The sequence below is a fragment of the Quercus lobata genome, chromosome 1 (assembly GCF_001633185.2).
Source record: "Quercus lobata isolate SW786 chromosome 1, ValleyOak3.0 Primary Assembly, whole genome shotgun sequence".
Taxonomy (NCBI): Eukaryota; Viridiplantae; Streptophyta; class Magnoliopsida; order Fagales; family Fagaceae; genus Quercus; species Quercus lobata.
The window spans coordinates 17165460-17184539 of record NC_044904.1 but is presented as its reverse complement, the minus strand read 5'-3'; the positions used below and the strand labels follow the sequence as shown (position 1 = coordinate 17184539).

At 32.6% G+C, this 19080-nt stretch overlaps 2 protein-coding genes across 8 annotated transcripts; both read left to right on the top strand.

The window, feature by feature from the left end:
* Positions 1-1733: 1733 nt before the first annotated feature.
* On the top strand, positions 1734-4161 carry LOC115982851 (ABC transporter G family member 23). Of its 2 annotated transcripts, XM_031105684.1 has the most exons (2): positions 1734-2993; positions 3683-3771. In XM_031105684.1, exons 1-2 carry the CDS (start codon positions 1898-1900, stop codon positions 3733-3735), a joined length of 1149 nt encoding a protein of 382 aa, XP_030961544.1. In that variant the 5' UTR covers positions 1734-1897; the 3' UTR covers positions 3736-3771. The 2 variants fall into 2 exon arrangements, with proteins under 2 accessions (XP_030961544.1, XP_030961472.1); XM_031105612.1 differs by having other exon boundaries at positions 1735-4161.
* Positions 4162-11387: 7226 nt separating this feature from the next.
* Positions 11388-18743, top strand: LOC115981476 (hydroxyproline O-arabinosyltransferase 3-like). 6 transcript variants are annotated; one of them, XM_031103691.1, is made up of 9 exons: positions 11388-11555; positions 12052-12651; positions 13873-13940; positions 14031-14232; positions 14562-14659; positions 14776-14845; positions 14934-15005; positions 15181-15294; positions 18384-18743. In XM_031103691.1, exons 2-9 carry the CDS (start codon positions 12274-12276, stop codon positions 18465-18467), a joined length of 1086 nt encoding a protein of 361 aa, XP_030959551.1. In that variant the 5' UTR covers positions 11388-11555; positions 12052-12273; the 3' UTR covers positions 18468-18743. The 6 variants fall into 6 exon arrangements, with proteins under 6 accessions (XP_030959551.1, XP_030959532.1, XP_030959523.1 ...); XM_031103672.1 differs by having other exon boundaries at positions 12047-12651; XM_031103663.1 differs by having other exon boundaries at positions 11388-11650.
* Positions 18744-19080: the final 337 nt, after the last annotated feature.

Here is a 19080-nt window from a genome sequence, read left to right as displayed (position 1 = left end):
AATCAAACTTGTTTCCGTATGTGTAAAATTAGAGACATGTTTGCATCATGTGAATTCATGATCATTAATGTACTCTTGGTTTCTTTTAAATGGATGCTACAAAACATCCCTTCCAAAGTGTACGAATGATGAGAATCCAATAGATGCGATTTACTTATATATATCTTGGAATATGTCTTTTTTTTTTTAAAGAATAAAAATAAATGATTGAAATCAGTGTCTATGTGCCTTTTCATTTTTATGTATAAAACTTATGAATGAAAAGTTGCAAGTTCAATGGATTCGACCACACCCACACTTATTGAGATGATGATTAAGGATTATCAATAGACATTTGTATTTATGGAGTTCTATATTTTAGGGAATTGTAATTTATATGTTAAACATTATTATGTGAAGTATTATATGTTTTTGAAACACTAATGTATTGACTATTGATATTTAGACTTTGTACTTGGACATTGATGTTTTTATTTGGACTATGTAATGTTGGGACCTTCAAGTTATATTTTTAACTGGTTTGTACTTATAGGTGTAAAGGACTTATTAAATTTTAGTCGTAGACTTTTTATCCTTTTAGTGCACTTTGTATTTTTTTAATGGATTTGTATTTTTTTTTTATTTGTTGAAGTTTAATTTTAGGCTCATCGTAGAGAATATTGTTATTTTTGCTTCTTAATTGTATTGTACTATTGTATTAAAGCTTCTTAATTAGATTTGTGAATATTTATATATATAAATACTAGAATTTCAAATTATGGCATACACTTCATGATAATTGCTCTTATTAGGCTAAAACATTAATCAATTTTAAGTGTAGATGGGTTTGAATCCTAAATATCTTATTCACAAATAACAATTTTTACTAGTTGAGCTAACTAAACTAACAAGATTTGTGAATTTTATTTTTAGGCCATTTTTTGTAATGGAGATTTATGAATTTTAGGCCATTGTGAATTTGCAATGGATTTGGTAAATATCGTGCCTTTTTGTAAGGTTTGAGGTCAGAATTGGTTAACATTTGTTTTATAGGCCCATTGTAATAGATTGAGTAAATTCAAGCCTTTTGGTAGGTTTAAAAGATTTGTCATTTAGGCCCAAACAGAAAAGGCTCCACTCTATCAATAGTTTAAGCATCTCATTTGTTGGAAGATAGGTTGGTTCAACTTCAATCGGTATTGTATAGCCTCCAGGTGTATTAGACCAACCTTCATATTCAATAAGGTTGTTAAAACTGGTGAGCAAAAAATTAAAGTTCAATATTTTCCCTTGGATTTCAGGCAATGATAGTCCAGCCACATGTGCTAAAATTGAATGGGAGCTGGTCTGATGTCCAAAAAAACGATGAGGTCTTTATTGTTACAATGAGGTTGTGTTTGTGGCTGTGGCAATTCTGCTATAGTAGTCACTGACTCAATGTGATCTTTATTGCAACGGTTCTGAGGCTATGGCATGGGGAAAAATGTTGCAAGGTTATGTGGCAGGTTCAGTGGAGGTGATGCTTATAGAATGGTGTCTACCATCATGATAGTCAATGCCAGAATCAAAAGAATACAACAGTGTTGGTGAGGGTGGTAAGTGGTTGGCAGCGTTTGGTGATCTGAGAAATTTGACTTAAGTTAAAATTTGACAAAGCGCATGTTTGGTTCATTCTAGTCTAGATGTTTCACCAAGTTTTTTTTTTCATGGAAATGAACCTATTAGAAGCTGCCACAATGATTCCAAAGGCGTTTGTAGGTGTGTCAACTGGAAGGAAAATAAGGAACCTTTTTAAGCTATCAACTTGGTTGTTTTAACCACCATTTCTTCTCAGCTTGAACAATCCCACTTGAAAGACACATCCACCACCTCTTTTTTCCCATGCACTTAATTCTTACACAGAATTAAGCTCGAAACAATGCCTTCTTGCCTTAGGCAGATGCCCATCGAAGATGACTCTGCGATACTCTTCTCAACTTCTAATTCCCCAGAAGAATCCAGTGCTAGCCCTTCCTCTTCCTTCTATCACTCACCAAGTGCAGCACCTCAAAATTCCAAAACAACTTACAAACTAGCTGTGAGAAATCTTTCCTACACTATTCACCCACATGGGTCACTAGCCACTTCATTTTGTCACTTGGTACAAAAGCCTAAGCCCATCAACATACTCAAGTCAGTCTCCTTTGTTGCCAGGAGTTCAGAGATTCTAGCCATTGTTGGCCCAAGTGGCACTGGGAAATCTACTTTGCTCCAAGTAATATCAGGAAGGGTTAAGGAAAAATATTTTGATCCTAAAACTATCTCAATCAATGATCAGCGTATGAGTAGTCCAGCTCAGTTGAGAAAGATATGTGGCTTTGTGGCACAGGAAGATAATCTACTTCCATTACTCACTGTAAAGGAAACTCTGATGTTCGGTGCCAAGTTTAGGCTCAAAGAAATGAATGCTAAAGAGAGAGAATTAAGGGTGGAGAGCTTAATGCAAGAGCTTGGTCTTTTGCATGTTGCGGATAGTTTTGTTGGAGATGAAGAGAATAGAGGGATATCTGGTGGAGAAAGGAAAAGGGTGTCTATTGGAGTTGACATGATTCATGACCCTCCAATTTTGCTCCTGGATGAGCCAACTTCAGGCCTAGACAGCAAGTCAGCGCTACAAGTAATTGAGCTGCTCTCTTCAATTGCAAAAGGGAAGGAAAGGACAGTGGTTTTTTCTATTCACCAACCAAGCTATAGAATTCTTCAATACATTTCCAACTTTTTGATCCTCTCTCGTGGCTCGGTTGTCCATAATGGTAGCCTTGAATCACTTGAGGGAATTATAAATGAACTGGGCTATCAAATTCCAATGCAACTCAATGCTTTAGAATTTTCCATGGAAATTATATCTACACTAGAGGATTCATATTCCAAAGCAATCATGTCTACTGTAGAAGAGGAGGGGCAGTATTCCTTCTTGATGTGGCCAGCAGGGGCATTAGGCAGAGTTCCACAATACAAAGATGGCGGACAAATGGGTAATTGTTATTTTTCCTTTTTTTTTGAGATCATGTTTTTGTGCTCAAGATTTTGGAAGATTATTTATAGAACAAAGCAGCTGTTCTTGGCAAGAACAATGCAAGCTATTGTGGGGGGATTTGGTTTGGGAAGCGTATACCTGAAAGTGAGAAAAGATGAAGGAGGTGTTACAGAACGATTGGGACTATTTGCATTCAGTCTTAGCTTTCTTCTTTCTTCCACAGTTGAAGCTCTCCCGATATACCTTCAAGAGCGGCGAGTTTTGATGAAGGAAGCCTCAAGAGGCGCCTATAGAATATCATCCTATTTGATTGCAAATACTATTGTCTTTCTGCCCTTCTTATTTGTGGTAGCTCTTCTTTTTGCTGTTCCAATATATTGGCTTGTAGGACTTAATTCATCCATCACTGCTTTTGCGTTTTTCACCTTTATTGTCTGGCTTATTTTGTTGATGGCTAGCTCCCTAGTGCTCTTCTTAAGTGCAGTCTCACCGGATTTCATTTCTGGGAATTCTCTCATCTGCACAGTTCTTGGAGCCTACTTCCTCTTCTCTGGCTACTTCATTCCAAAAGATATCATCCCAAAATATTGGCTCTTTATGTATTATGTGTCCCTTTATAGGTACCCATTGGATTCACTTCTCATAAATGAATACTGGAGTGTGAGAAGTGAGTGTTTTTCTTGGCAGGATCAAGATCATTCCCAGTGTTTGCTGACAGGATTGGATGTGTTGAAGAGTAGAGGACTCGACAAGGACACTAGGTGGATGAATGTGGGGATCATGTTTTGCTTCTTCGTGTTCTATCGTGTGCTTTGTTGGATCATTCTTTCTCGAAGAGCTTCCAAAACGACAATATAATGAATGAGTTTGTATCTTGAATCATCATCAACACAGCATTGCTAGTTACCATATATTCACTACAAAAACTGGCACATGAACTTTTTTACAGTGGAGATAGCTGTTTTTCTTATTCATAAGCTGTTTTTCTTATTCATATAAATGATGCATCTAGCAAATTAACTACATGAACTTTAAGTCATGTAATTCCCAATTATCAACTTGTAATGTTTGTAAGAAAATATTAGAAATACTGATGAAATTGTAATCCAGCAAACTTGTAAGCTTCATCTAGAAATAACAGTATCACATTCCAGTTTTGATACCAATTTTGGAAGACAAAATTTAGTAGCTAACACTGTAGTCTATATCTATATATATCTAAAAGTTGAGACGTAGCATTTAATGTTGCTATACTCCTGTTGAGCCACCTCATCAGCCACATCATACTTTTTTTTTTTTTCTTTTTAAATCATTTTTCTCTTTATGATTTTTTAATTTTTTTTATATAAAATAATTAAATACAAATCATGGACAAACATTATTATTCATTAGATACAAATATTTGACTATTTAGCTACCTAAATTGATTTCAACTTTTTATTTTCTTCTTTCTAATTTCAAGTAATTTTTAAAATTGAATAATTCATTATCTTTTTAGTGGGTAAAATTAACATTTCAAGTGTCCCTTCATTTATCTACTGTTATAGTGTTTCCTCTTCCAAAATTTCAGTTTTTTTTACAACTTTATCTCTTTCTCACTCATACATTGATTATTTATTTAAGTTTTATAATGTTATATATACCAATACACATTTTAGATAAAATAACCCATCATCTACAACAAAAAATTTAGCACTATACTAATTGTTTTCCATATTTTTTAATCAAGCTTTAGTTTTCACCATTTTGGGAAGACATCAAGCATTAAGTGTCTTTTTGTTTATCTACCAATATAGTGTTTTTTCTTCCAAAATTTTGGCTTTTCACAACCTTATCTCTCTCTCACTCATACATTGATTATTTATTTAAGTTTTACAATGTTATATATATATCAAAGCACATTCTAGATACAATCACCCATCATCTACAACAAAAAAAGTTAGCACAATACGAATTGTTTTCCATATTTTTCAATCAAGCTTTAGTTTTCACCATTTTGAGAAGACATCAATTAAATTTTTCTGAAACTTTCAAAGTTAAGGCAACATTAGGAAGACCATTGAGGTAAACAAAACACACAATAAAAAATCATCTCTTTTAATTTTTTTGTTTTTCCGTTTTTGTTTCTTTTTAGTATTCTTGCATTTTCAAAAGTGATTCCGTTGTTTTCCTTTCCAAATTTTTTAATAATATTGACTTTTGTTATTTTTAATTGACTTAGAATTGTTAATGCAGTTTTATTTGGCCTATCATTGTTGTGGAAATTCCTAATGTTGATATGAAACGTATTAATAATGAACATTTTTTGTGCTTATTTGTAGAGTGTCAAAAAGTATTAAGTGTAGTAATTTTGTTATTGTTGCATCCCATGTGTTTGGTAAAATTTCTTTTAGAAATCTTATGCGTCTTTCTCAAATCTATTTGTGATTTTTATTTTGTTCATTCTATACAAATAATAGACATCTCCATCATTAAATTTTTAGTTAATTTGAGTTTTTTTGGTAAGCTTTTACTTTGTTTAGTTGATCATCTTTAAGGAAAATGCCAAAAAGAGAATAAGACAAAATATAATTTACTCTAGAGCATCATTATGCTATTAATGTTTTTATGTATAGATACTTAAGGAACTTGATTAATTCTTTCTTAGAATTTCTATTATCCTTATGTCTAGCCTTTTAGATTAATTTTTGGGAGATTCAAGTGATAGCCTCTAGCAATATTCTTTATGGTGTCCCCTATTTGTGGTTCAAACCCCACCATCCCCCTTCCACCACCATCTACATCTCTCTCTCTCTCTCTCTCTCTCTCTCTCTCTCTCTCTCTATATATATATATATATATATATATATAATCGGCTATTCAAATTAAGAATTCTCATGTGTTACTCTTTAAAGATTTTGTTGGGAAATTTAGACCCCCGGTTGATAGAACTAACAAGTTTAAAACTCAAGTTGTTAATTAGATTTATTATGAATAAACCTTGTTAAAACAAACAAACGTCAATATCATGCACAGCGGAATAGTAAATAAGATAAGATATGATGACTTTGGAAAACCAATAAAACAAACTAGTTTCACAGTAAAAAACTTGGGGGAAAACCTTCCCGAAAAGCAATTCACTATAATAAGGAGAGGTTTCAAATCTAATACAAAACTTTTATCTCTAGACTCTACAATCCCAGTAGATGAACTTACAGTAGAAACCTTTTACCGCTTCAGAATCTCTGAACTTTCTAGTATATGAACGCCACCAATGATGCACGGATCCCAGTACGTGACTAACTCTCAGCAACTTAAAGAAGATGTTGTTAGCTGCAAAACCCTAAGGCGCAAAGACGCAGTAACTTCTTGCAAAGAGAATAAGGCACTAGGTCACTTTTTTGCATGTGTTCTCTATGTATAACACCCTTTAAAATAAAATTTATATATGTCTAGGGCTGTGAAAAAAGAAACCCTACACATATATGTCAACATGAGCTAAAAATTAGATTTAGAAATTCTGATTTTATAGATCTCGACAGATTCAACTTCTATCGAATTTCTGTTGAGCTTCATTCTTAAATCTCGATAGATACTATTTCTGTCGAGGTATCTGTCGAGCTTTAATGAATAGCTTTTCTTTACTTGTTTTTTGGTCCAATCTTCATGACTTTAATGCTTGACTTGAACTCTTGTTTCTTGAAGTACTAAACACATCTTAGATCTACCCAATTACAAGTAAAGTGCATTTTGATAAAGGATTAGCCAATTACATAAAATATGTCCTTAACAAATTTTATTAGATGTATAGATGGCACTTTTTGTTTATGAAACATGATCAACAAAACATGATTCTTACATAATTATATCTAGATTATACTGCAATGTCATGATAGATGGATTGGTCTTATTTTATTATAAAATCTAAATAATCACATGGTTTATGAATTTGAAGAGTTATATATTGCGAGATTTGTTCATAGGATGAAATAAAGTTTGCTATTTGCATTTTGTTTTATTTTATATTTCCACTTTATGATATACGATTTATTGAATATGATCTGTTGTATAGTTATCTTTATATACTTTTTCACTTAGTTTCAATTGTATGGAAGAAAGAAACATGGATCTATGTTTTGGAGAAAAATATATCTATAAATGTTGAATCGCATACATCTATACAGTAATAAACAAAGTATACATGGTTAGAACTTGGTCTAATAGTTCTCACGCTATTAATTTCTTTTTTTTCTTTTTTATAAAAAAATTATTGCATTGTATTTTCATACATATTTCACTATATATAATACCCAACTACAAAATATATTTAATTTGTTAGTTGTTCCACCGAAAAAAAAAAAAAATCTAATATAAAACATAATTTCAAATAACACATATTGACCTTTAAAAATATACAATCTAATATATTAATTCTATAATTATCCAATAAAACATTATCATATCGAATTTTCTCGCGTATCGCGTGAGTTTGTGACTAGTTTTATTAAAAGATGATTACTTGCTAGGTACTAAATGATGTGCTTTTCCTACCCCAATGGAAAGAAAAAGAAAAAGTTGCAACTGGGATTAGCTTGACTCAAATCCCTAATAATTTATTGAAGGTTGTGACATGTGAGTACCACATGTGAGAAGAAGATTATTGGGAGTAGACGTATGTTGTATGAGTGCAAGTCTTACATAGAGAAGAAGTAAAAAAGTTAAGGAACTAATATAACATAATTGATTCTAAACCCATATCCTTAAGTTTTTAGGTTAAATAATGCCCCATATTTTATATAGAGCCCATTATATGATATATGTGAGGAAATATTGCATACTTTCTTTTGGCATGAGATGGCATAAAATATTTTCTTGGGAGGGAGGTAGTATCAGGTAAGCATACAAAAAATCATTTTTATATATTGTCATATTTTTGCAGCTATTGGTCTGAAAATACTTTCCACATAAGTTGCATTAAGGAAGCTGATCATTGATTCTAAGAAAAAAAAAAAGAAAAAAGGACGCTGATCATTATACCGGATATATAATAATTAACTAATTTTCTTCCTTTTAATAATTTATAATGGACCTTTTAGGCTTTAGTAGTGCAAGTAGCAATCATAGGCGTTAGTAACTGTAGGGCTACAGAACCTTAATTTTCTAGCATATTATAATTTTTTTTGTAGCTAGCATATTGCCAATATAACATTGCCAAATAAGTAAAATTTTATTGAAAATGAGGACCTGGGAAACCTTATAAATTAAGGGCATGTTCAATCCTTACTTTCACACGCCAGTCACAGTTTACAAACAAAAAATATCAGTTCATTGGAAAGAAATTAATTTTGGCTTGTGCTGTTAAATACTCGTCATTTCGGCATGTAATCTCTATTTAGTGTATCAAACGTGTCCTATTCCAATCGATTGGACTTACGGTTTGCATTGATTTTTTTTTTTTTTTCCTTTCAAATGGAATTGAATATATCACTTGCCAATTAACTTCATTACAAAAAAACATCTTGGAATGTTTCAAAGTACTATTAGTATGTTTTTGCAGAACAAGAAGATGTCATTCCCCTTATAGAAATGAAACATACCAAATTGAACCAGATTAACCTACCTGTCAGATGCTACACAAAAAGAAACCAAGTCAATCTTCTATAGATTGCATTGCTCAACGTACAAGTTCTGCCAATATCCCTTTTTTCTAACAAGTTTCCTCTTCATTCACAAGGACTTTTTCATAAAATCATTATAAGAAGCAAAGCCAACCAGTCTTCAACAGGTAACTTCTTAGCAAAAATTCTCTTCCTCTATTAATTTCCAACACAAATACTCCGTTTTTTCACATTCAAAAGGTCCAGCATCAAGTCCTCTTTTAATTACTAGTCAATTGAAACTCCCTTTTTCCTCTCTCTCTCTTCACCAAACTTTTGCCTTCTCTTGGTTATAAACTTATAATCCTCTTATGCAAACTATTACTTACACTCATTTCTCTGTTATCACAAACTCGATTCCAAGAACTCATCAATCGAGAATCAAGATCTACACATGACAATACAACAAGGACTCAAAAATAGCTTATTAACTTAAAAGTAAGGTAGAAAATGATTTTACGCAAAAAAGTTAGTTTTTTAATCTTTTTTTTTCCCCTTATCTTTAAGTTAATAAGTTACCAAAATATAAGCTAGTAAAAAACACAATAATCAAGTCTAATTAGGGCAGACTAATAAGAAACCACTGAACCAATCCGTTAAGACTAATCACAAGAATAATTATTATGATCAAACTATTGATTATTTTTGTACCTAAGTCTAAGATGACTACTGAGCACCATTGACATGATGGTCACTCTACAAATACAAAATTCTTTTGGGATGAGAGGCAAGGGTTGGAGTTCAAGTATTTAGGAAAGAGTTTCACACACATATACACTTATTAAGTTTAAGTATAATTTCTATCTTGTATATATATGTAAAATAAAAATAAAAATAAAAGTCTAAGATGAGCTGACGTAAAGCATCCTAACTTAAGGACATAACATAAAGTCACTTCTGCAGTTAAGTTCACGCATATCCGAAGTAAAGACAAAGATTAATCTAGAATGTGTGGACCATTGGACAATTCATGTAAGTTTAGTCTAAAATTGTATTTGTCAAATTGTCTCAATCTTATGAAATGGTTCTAGATCCCTCATCAGTCATCCCTGCATTCTAAAACACGACAAGCTACATTAGAGAAATATGACTCAAAAGAACAAAACTAATATTGTCTCATGTTATTTATAAAAAAACAAAAAAACTTTTACACTCAATAATTTATATATGTTGCCCAATTTAAGAAAAAGTGAAAAACCCTGTAACCTGAAACTCAAATGAAGCTGATACATTGTGACTTGTGAGGGTATATCACACCATGCATCCATCACATCTACCATACATGAAAGTTTACCAAAAAAAATACATGAAAGTTGGACTCTATATATATATAAGTCAGGTTAACCGGTGCCCTTAGAGTATCCATTAACCATCTAAATTTAAGCATTTTTTTTAATACTATTGTTTGCATGTGCTATTAAGTTTGTTTTCATTTTACTAGTTTTTGTTTCGATGGTTGTCAAAGCAAATAAACACAAGAAAAAATGTCATATTTCTAATCAATTTTTAATAATAATTATTTCAAATAAATTGTTTATTATACAATTTTTTTTATAAAAATAACCATATGAATTCCTCATATATGATTCTCAAAACAAAATCCTTCTACATACACACACACACACACACACACATATATATATATATATAAATGTAGTTACTACTTACTACACCATTGATTCCTCAAAAAAAAAAAAAAAAAAAAAAAAAAACTTACTACACCATCTATAGATAATTAATACATAAAAATAAACGCAGCTATCCCATTAATGCATGACCATTTATTTTTGAACCATTTATTTTATAAGAATTTTTGAAGCAGTTAATACATGATAATTAATTAATGTTTTGATATAAAATACAAAGTCTTGATGAGGTGGAAGGCTAAATAAAGAGAATTCTCCTTCATTTAAAAAAAAAAAAAAAAAATTTGAGCCACATAAACCTTGGCCTACTACAACTAAGTTTCTTGCCTTTATGTATAGAATATAAAGATTTGTTGCACATAGTGTCATTGTCCTAACCTTTTGTATTATGATCTCCTATGGGATTTTTGTAAGTGTACCAGTATTATATAATAGTTGTATATGATATAATGTGTGCTTGAAATCTTTTACTCTCTTGGTTAATTTAATTTAAAAACAAATCTACATAATTTTTTTTTGTGGAGAAAATCTAAAAAAAAATATTATTGTACTTAAATATGAGATTTTAAAAAATTGTTGCTAATCAAATAAGCTCACCATATGTTGCGCACTCCTTTAGTTGGGTAATGTATAATTTATAAATTTAACATGTCTCCTTTGCCAAAAAAGAAGTTCATTTATCTTGATTGGGAAATAAAAGGCAGGTAATTATTGATGTTTGATATTATAGTTTAATATGTGCAGCACTATTTAATATGTACAATAATGTCACTAAGCCAAAAAGCCGAAAAGGCTACAAGTGTAGATCTGGATGTAAGAAGATTCGATGAAAAGGAAGCTGATTTTTTTTTTTTTTGGTTGGTGATGCATGATTGTTCAATCAAAATGGAAGTCCTATTTTAGTTTGCAATTGGCTCAAACTTTTTTCATATAATAAACCAAATAGATAAGAACAAAAAAAAGCATGAATGGCCTGGAAGAAAGGAATATACATTGCAATTGGCTTTGGCAATGGTAGATGATGTAGGATTAGACAAAAAAAGAAGATAAAAAAGCAACATGTCTTTAACCAAAATGTGGTCCCCATTTGTTCATGTTGCTCTCTCTGTCTATTTCATAGTATTCACACATCAGTTTCCACCAAAGTACACTCAGTCCAGCGTTCAAAAAGATATTCTTTTTTGTCATTCAACAATCAAAAATGTTCACAAAGATTCAAATCTTCCAAAATATTCAATATTCCAACTTGTATAAACAAACCAACCTCCGCGTTTTCAAGTAAGCGTTAACGATCCCAAGTCCCAACCCAAAATCTCTCTCTCTCTCTCTCTCTCTCTCACACTCTTTGTTGTGCACCTTTTTTATCTTTTCAGGTATTGCTTTTTTTATTTTTTTATGAACATTTATTTTGGCTTTTAATTTTGTCAGTTGTTGTTGTGTGTGTGCAATTTATATCTTATATAACTGCCTCTTGTCTCTCTCTCTCTCTCTCGCTTAACTTGGTTGTTATGTTTCTGTTCTGAAATGAGTTTTAGGTGTGCCCATTTGGTTTTTTTGAAGTAGAGACTCAGATCTATGTATGATTCATTGTTCTCGGTTCTTATGAATTAATGGGATTGTTTTGTGGGACTTTTTTTTTTGTTGGGAAATAAAAAATAAAGCATCCTTCTCAATATTTATACTCATTTATTTGGTTTGTTAGAACAGTAGTAGCTAGGCTCACTCATATCACATTGACTTATAATGGCTTTCTTATAATTGTAATGCAGAATAGGTTGTTGCAATTGTCTGGGTTTGTGGATTGTGATTCACTCAATCACTAAGAAATTATAAAAGGGTATTGTTTATTTCTTAGAATTGTGTGTTGGAGCTGTGACTTGGAAGGGTGTTGAAGGGATTTAGTGGGTTGCATTCAAAAACTGTTGTAGATAGGGGAATTGGGTTGAGTTGAGTTATAAAGATTTGTAATTTGATCTTCCTGTAATAAGACATAGGCATGATTGAAAGGAAAAACATGGGGCGTGTGTCTCCAATACTTTTGGCGCTTTTGTCATTTGGGTTTTTCTTTGCAACATATAATTTGTTGACTATGATAATACACAACAAAGCTTCCAATTTGGGGAGTTGGGAGTCGAATGGATTGGACTCTTCAGGGGATTTGAAACCGAAATACCATGTTGCTCTTACAGCAACAGATGCTCCTTATAGCCAATGGCAGTGTAGGATTATGTACTACTGGTATAAGAAGACAAAAGACATGCCTGGATCAGACATGGGAAAGTTTACCCGGATTTTGCATTCTGGGGCTCCAGACAAGTTGATGAAGGAGATTCCAAGTTTTGTGGTTGATCCTCTTCCTGAGGGCTTGGATAGGGTGAGAATCTTATTGCTGCTGTATCATGGTTTCTCATATCTTTTGTTGTATTCTTCAATTCATTTGCATTGATTATTTTTGTTGATTTTGTCAATTCATCATAAATTTTTTTTTCTTTTTTCCAAAAAATATATAGTAGATTCAAATGCTTTCATGAATTTCCTTTAAATTCATAGTTAGAAAGTCCAATGAAGTATACAGCCTGTCTTTGGAGGAGGGAATTAATGTCTTGTATACAACAACTCGTCTCTTTCTTCATTTGTTTTATGGAAACCAGAGTTTGGAGAGAAAAAGTGTCTTTAACAATTTGCATCCAGTCTTCCCAAACTAATATAGACTCTAACTTTTCAAAATGAAGGAGAAAATTTTTCTTAGGCTTCATTTGATTATGATGAGAAGTAGAGGTAGTTGCTAAATTGCAATTTTTTGGGTCGAATAGACATTGTACTTGGGTTTGAATATCATGACCATTAAAGCATTCTACAAAATTTTGAGTCATTTTCTCATGTAATAACATCCTCTGAATTTCATAAAATTTTCAGGTTTCATGCAAATGACAAAAATATTTAGTTTCTTTCTATTTCATCCAATGAAATGGGGCCGCACAGTCTCCCTGTGTTATACATGTATCCATGCCTCTACATGTGTTGATCTGGCCAGGTCTTCAGTAATTTAGATTTTCCTTGGGTTGCTTTGATGAACATGCCATGTAGATTTCAAAATAAAGCCACTATTGCCCTGTTTCTATACTGCTAAAAAAATAATTTTGCATGGTTCAAAAGAATTGAAACCATTTTGTGGAAATTTGCTTATAGTGATATAGGCTGGGTATCAGCTCTCTTAGATGATCTTATAGGTTGTGGATTGCTGGTACTGGTGGTGAACAGAATACAAAGTTTAGATTGTGTTTATAAAGTACATATATTGGTTTTGTAATCTAACATCAACATCAGAGTAGCATCTAACATAATAGAACTCACCAAAGGCCAACTGGTGTTGTAAGTTTAATAGATCTCCATCAGTTTTTTTCATTGGGATAGTATTCACATCACCAGTAGTATAAAGCTAATACTTATCAGTTTCAGCACCATTTCTTCTTTATCTTCTTCTTGCTTTTTTTATTTATTTTTGTCCTATTCTAGTTTGAATATTTTATCAATCACAAAATCCTGTTTGACTAAATATAAAATTATTCATGTTTAAATTTAATGTCTTATGCAGGGTTATGTTGTTCTAAATAGACCATGGGCGTTTGTGCAATGGCTGGAGAAAGCAACAATTGAAGAAGAGTAAGAATAAAAACTTTGATTTCTTACAAGATTGTTTGCTCTCTTCCTTGATAGAAATCCAAAAGTTAGCGCATTTTGTGGTTGATGCAGATACATTCTAATGGCAGAGCCTGACCACCTATTTGTAAAACCTATACCTAACTTGGCATATGGAAGCCAACCAGCAGGATATCCTTTTTTCTACATTAAACCAACTGAGCATGAGAAAATAATTAGGAAATTTTATCCTGAAGAAAGTGGTCCTGTGACTGATATTGATCCAATAGGAAATTCTCCTGTAATCATCAGAAGGGTAAAATCTTTTATTACTGTTGTAGCATGTGTAATGACCTGACATTGATTGTTAACGCATTTATATTAAGTGATTTACAACTATATTTATTTGAATTTTCAGCAATTCATAGCAGGTTTTTCATAGGAGTAGAAAATTTAGAAGGTGCAAATTATTGTTACAAAGTAGTAGTAATAGAAGAAAAAGAAGAATGAGTTCCAGCAGTAGTACTAAAAAATGACTTTGTGGTCATCATCATCAGAGTTATAATTGTGTTGTCATTGGGCTGACCTTTTTGCTTTTACTGTGATTGCCTTATGATGTGGTAATCACTAAATTTTCTTCTTCAGTCCATGCTGGAAGATATTGCTCCCACATGGGTGAATATTTCCTTGAGAATGAAAGATGATCCAGAGACCGATAAGACTTTTGGATGGGTGCTTGAAATGTAAGTATTATTCGAGAAGATCTCAGTATGCTAGTTTTATTTACTGGATGGTAACAAATTATGACATCTGATGTATCTTGTGATTTTTTTTTTTTCCATTTCTTTGTCAAATTAAGGTATGCATATGCTGTAGCATCTGCATTGCATGGTGTGCGGCATATTCTTCGCAAAGACTTTATGCTGCAGGTGTGAATGATACTATATGATCCTTTTCATATTCACTATTTCATGAACTCATAGATACGCATTAACATGCATCATTTTGAGTTTCCAGCCTCCGTGGGATTTGGAAGTGGGAAAGAGTTTCATTATCCATTATACTTATGGATGTGATTATAATTTAAAGGTGAACAGATCTCTCTCTCTCTCCCTCTCTCTCTCTCTCTCCCGCTCACACTCAAATAGAAGGACTTATGGTTCTGAAACTTTATATTTATTTGTTTATTCATTTCTTCTAACAAAATCTTGCTCAGTTGGTCATTATTTTTTAAGTCATTTATTCCAAGTTGGTAATCATCCAGGGAGAACTAACATATGGAAAGATAGGAGAATGGCGTTTTGACAAGAGATCATTTCTTAGTGCTCCCCCACCAAGAAATCTCTCCTTACCCCCTCCAGGGGTTCCTGAAACTGTGGTAAGTTCATTAGTAACTTTTATCTTTTAATTGTCAATTTGAGAAACAGGAAAATAAAGCCAGTTCAGTCAAAGACATATTCAATTGGCAAATTCCTTTATTTCAAAAGGCATACCCCTTAGTTATCACAATGATGGTGTTTTAAGAAATGCAATGAAGTTTTAAATGAAGTTATTGATCATGCGTTACAATATTACAAAGTGCTAAGCTTAAGATGTTGGATATTTATACAAAAAGTCCATATGTTTTAACACATGCTCCATAACTTAATTTTATGGCTCTGATGAATACACGCATCAAACGAAAATGTTGTCGGTGTTATTTGTGCAAGCCTAAATCTTGAGTCCCATGTATTTTTGCCAAATTCAACAACTGTAATTATGGATTCATGTTCTAGTTGCTCCAAAAATTTACTCTTTTTTCAGCATAGAGGTGTCTATTGTCACTCTTTGCTTTAATACCTGTTACTGCCTATAAAATAAAACAATGAAAATCTGAAAGGGTCATTTTGAGTTTTTGCAAGTTTCAGAAACAAAATTGAATTTTAATAACTTGAACCAAAATTGTATTTATATAGGTTATAATCTGGAACCCTACTTTATTATATAATTGAATAATCCTAATAGTTTCTTTATTAGATCTAATTTTGTCTGAAGCTAGGGAAACTTCAGTTTTGTTTTTGGTACACCACAGTATAGTGTCACTGTTAACCTCAAAATATTTTTTGTTTTTAACAAACTCTCAGATTGAAAGGGATGAAAACAAGAAGCATATTGAATGTATCATTTACTGATTTACACCACAAATCACGACTATTGAGCCACAGAGTGTGGTGAGCTACTTGTGATCAGTAACTGTTCAGTTTGTCTCAAAATTGACTCTACACCTCTCAAAATACTAAAATACGACTCCCCTTTTCATTGCTAGAGGCTGAGACAAACTCAGTTTTTTGGACTTTGAAAGTGATGGAGATTCCAACTTTTTCTTGCTGAATGATGGGGATGCAACTTGCAAAATTGGAGATGGCAAGGACAAGTTACAATTTTTGATAGTTAACTAGCTAGATTCATTGAGAGGAATTCTTTCGTTATTAAGCCAATGTCTATGGATCCTCCATTTATAAATAGAGGTGAATGTTGAGCTCACAAATTCAATCCTGTCTGGGTGCATGAGTTGTGTTTACCTATCAAAAAAGAGAATTTCTTTGTTAGTAGCAACTGCTGTCTAGTTGTTCCTGTTAAAAAGCCAACAAAGAATCCCCATATATAAAATTTTTGGTGGCATCAACATAGCTTTTTTTATAATAATAAGGTTACTCTTGAAGGTTGAAGCTCACAGTCGGGGTTGAAGTCTTTGTTTCTCATCTCCTTTTCAGTTGGATGAGGGCCATAGGGGGTTCAGTTCTTTTGGAGTTCTTGGATCTTTGTAATCATAGAATCTAGGATTTTGTTTTGTTCATTTCTTTTGCATATCTCCTGCATGCCTCCAGGGCTACACCCTTTTTTTCTGAAAGAAACTCGATTATCTATTTTATTAAAATTATAAGGATATCATGCCAGCAAAATAGACCAAGAATTTTCAAAATATGCCTCCCAAAACTGTTAACTGCTAGGACTAACCATTAAGAAATTAGAGAAAGGAAATATTTCTGACGACGTGGTTGCTTTGAATGTAAAAGTGCTATTGACAAGATTTGTGAAAGAAAGGATGGGACTTCTTTGTTTTAGAATATACAATAAATTAATAATAACTCATAAGAGGGTCTACATTCTAAGAACTCCAATGGGGTTGATGCAGACTTAGCTACATTGCCATATTTCTCTCTTTGCCTTTATTGCATTAGTGAAGATCCCTTATGTAGATAACAATAGGATGGAAAACAGGTTTTCTAAGGGTGGGAGCTGAGGATAACCCTGACAATCAGATGTTAAAAAGGGATTAGGCATTTCCATGGAAGAGTTTTGGGATGCCAATATCTTACAACGTAAATCATGTTAAAGCTGTCAATTTCATAGTGAAATAATGTTATACGTGAGTGTGGAGAGGAGCAGATACCTTGCTTTGTTACTAGGGACTGGTTTTTTCTATTTTTGGGATCTCTTGGGTAATGACAATATCAGTGGTTGAGGTATTGATTAGGTAGTAAGAAAGGAAGGTTTGGAAGGGTGTGAGAGGATTGTGTCTTGTGCTTCTTCTTATCACAGTGTCCATGGTGGGAGAGGAACAATAGGAGTTACCAGGAAAGAAATGCTAGGAGTTTTGAAGGGTGTGAATGGGCATTATTAGAACTAAAAGAGTTTTTTTTTTTTTTTTTGAAGGCTTTGCTAGAGTGGGTGAGAGCTTGAGGGAGGTTTTTTCTTTCAAACTTGTTTGAGGTTATTGATCATTGTAATTTTAGAACTTTCATTTAACTCTCAGCTAGTATACTCCTGGTGTACTTGTTGAATTAATTTTTCTAATAAGATTTATTACTTATTTACTTATAAAAAAGAAAAAAAGAGGAACGATATGAGTTACCGTTGAGCTTCCTACATATAAGCTCATGTTTTTGCTTTTGGATTTGATGCCTAAATCAGCTGGCTTTTCTTTCTCATCATTTTATCTTGAGTATTTTAAATTTTAGGAGGTAGCCCTTGTATTTGTCTGATTTCTTTTCTTTCCTTTCAGTTGAACCACTTTTTCTTTTTTAATATATTCAAACTTCTACAGACAAAAATGTCTACATACCTATATAGAATTCTATGATACCCAAGCCAAGTATCTCTTTGCACTCATATATGTGGTGCATTACTATCTGATCTTTTGGGATCCACATGGCTCATTGTCTATTCTTGGGATGTCATTGCCTTGTATCTTCAAAGAATGTCTTTTCTAGCCCTGATCATCATTGTGATTTGCCTACCTAGTGCTTTGACTATGACACCTTGTTACTAATGTATATGATTTATGAATTTACTCTTGCATTTGTTGATGACTGATATTAGCATGCTACATAGCCTTTCTACCATTTCCATTTGCACATTATCGATTTGAATGCAACGTGTGATCCCTCTTTCTCTCTCATGGATCCTTCACTATTCTTTTTGCAGGTTAGACTTGTGAAGATGGTGAATGAGGCTACAGCAAATATTCCTGGGTGGGACACGTTAACGAGTGGCTCAGGCCAAGAATAACACAATAAGCCTGTGGCCACCTGAAGAAAACCATCAATACAAATTACACTTAACAAAACGAACAGTATAGGTAAAGAAAAGGAATGTCTGGATGAATTAAATAACAGATCTTTCTTTAGCAATGAAGTATAAGCATGAAGGGCACTAATTCTTTTGTATACATATATGTTAGATTACTAGATGAGTTTTGATTTCTACATTGAAAGTTTTCAGCATTCAGAATTTTGTGTGCCCTTGGCGTTCAAGAAACAAATTTTAAACAAATCAGCCTTGTTAGCCAATGTTGTCATAATTTTAGGTTGATGTTTTAATTTATTGGGTGTTGAGAACTCAGTTTTGCCTTATTGGAAGAATCCTATAATAAGCACGCAAAAAGTATAAAATGCTAAAACCTCTACATTGATGCAGAACAGTATACTTTGTGTTGGTGCAAACACAATAATAATGGAAATAACACAATGAGAAACTGAATAGTACTTCTGAATATTATTAATTCAATGAGAAAAATTACACAACACTATTTGGACTGAGGCGCGGCACTCGCTCTCTTTAAGGAGATTCAAGCCCTTGGTTGGCTAAACTTTGTAACCGGTGCAGACCTTCTCTGACTTGT

What these genes read in the sequence shown, in the direction of transcription:
- LOC115982851 (XM_031105612.1), top strand. Translation starts at nt 1,898, where the DNA reads ATGCCTTCTTGCCTTAGGCAGATGCCCATCGAAGATGACTCTGCGATA.
- LOC115981476 (XM_031103691.1), top strand. Translation starts at nt 12,274, where the DNA reads ATGATTGAAAGGAAAAACATGGGGCGTGTGTCTCCAATACTTTTGGCG. An exon ending in CTCCTGTAATCATCAGAAGG is followed by an intron (nt 14,233 to 14,561) that starts GTAAAATCTTTT and finishes TTTCTTCTTCAG; the next exon opens with TCCATGCTGGAAGATATTGC. An exon ending in GATGTGATTATAATTTAAAG is followed by an intron (nt 15,006 to 15,180) that starts GTGAACAGATCT and finishes GTAATCATCCAG; the next exon opens with GGAGAACTAACATATGGAAA.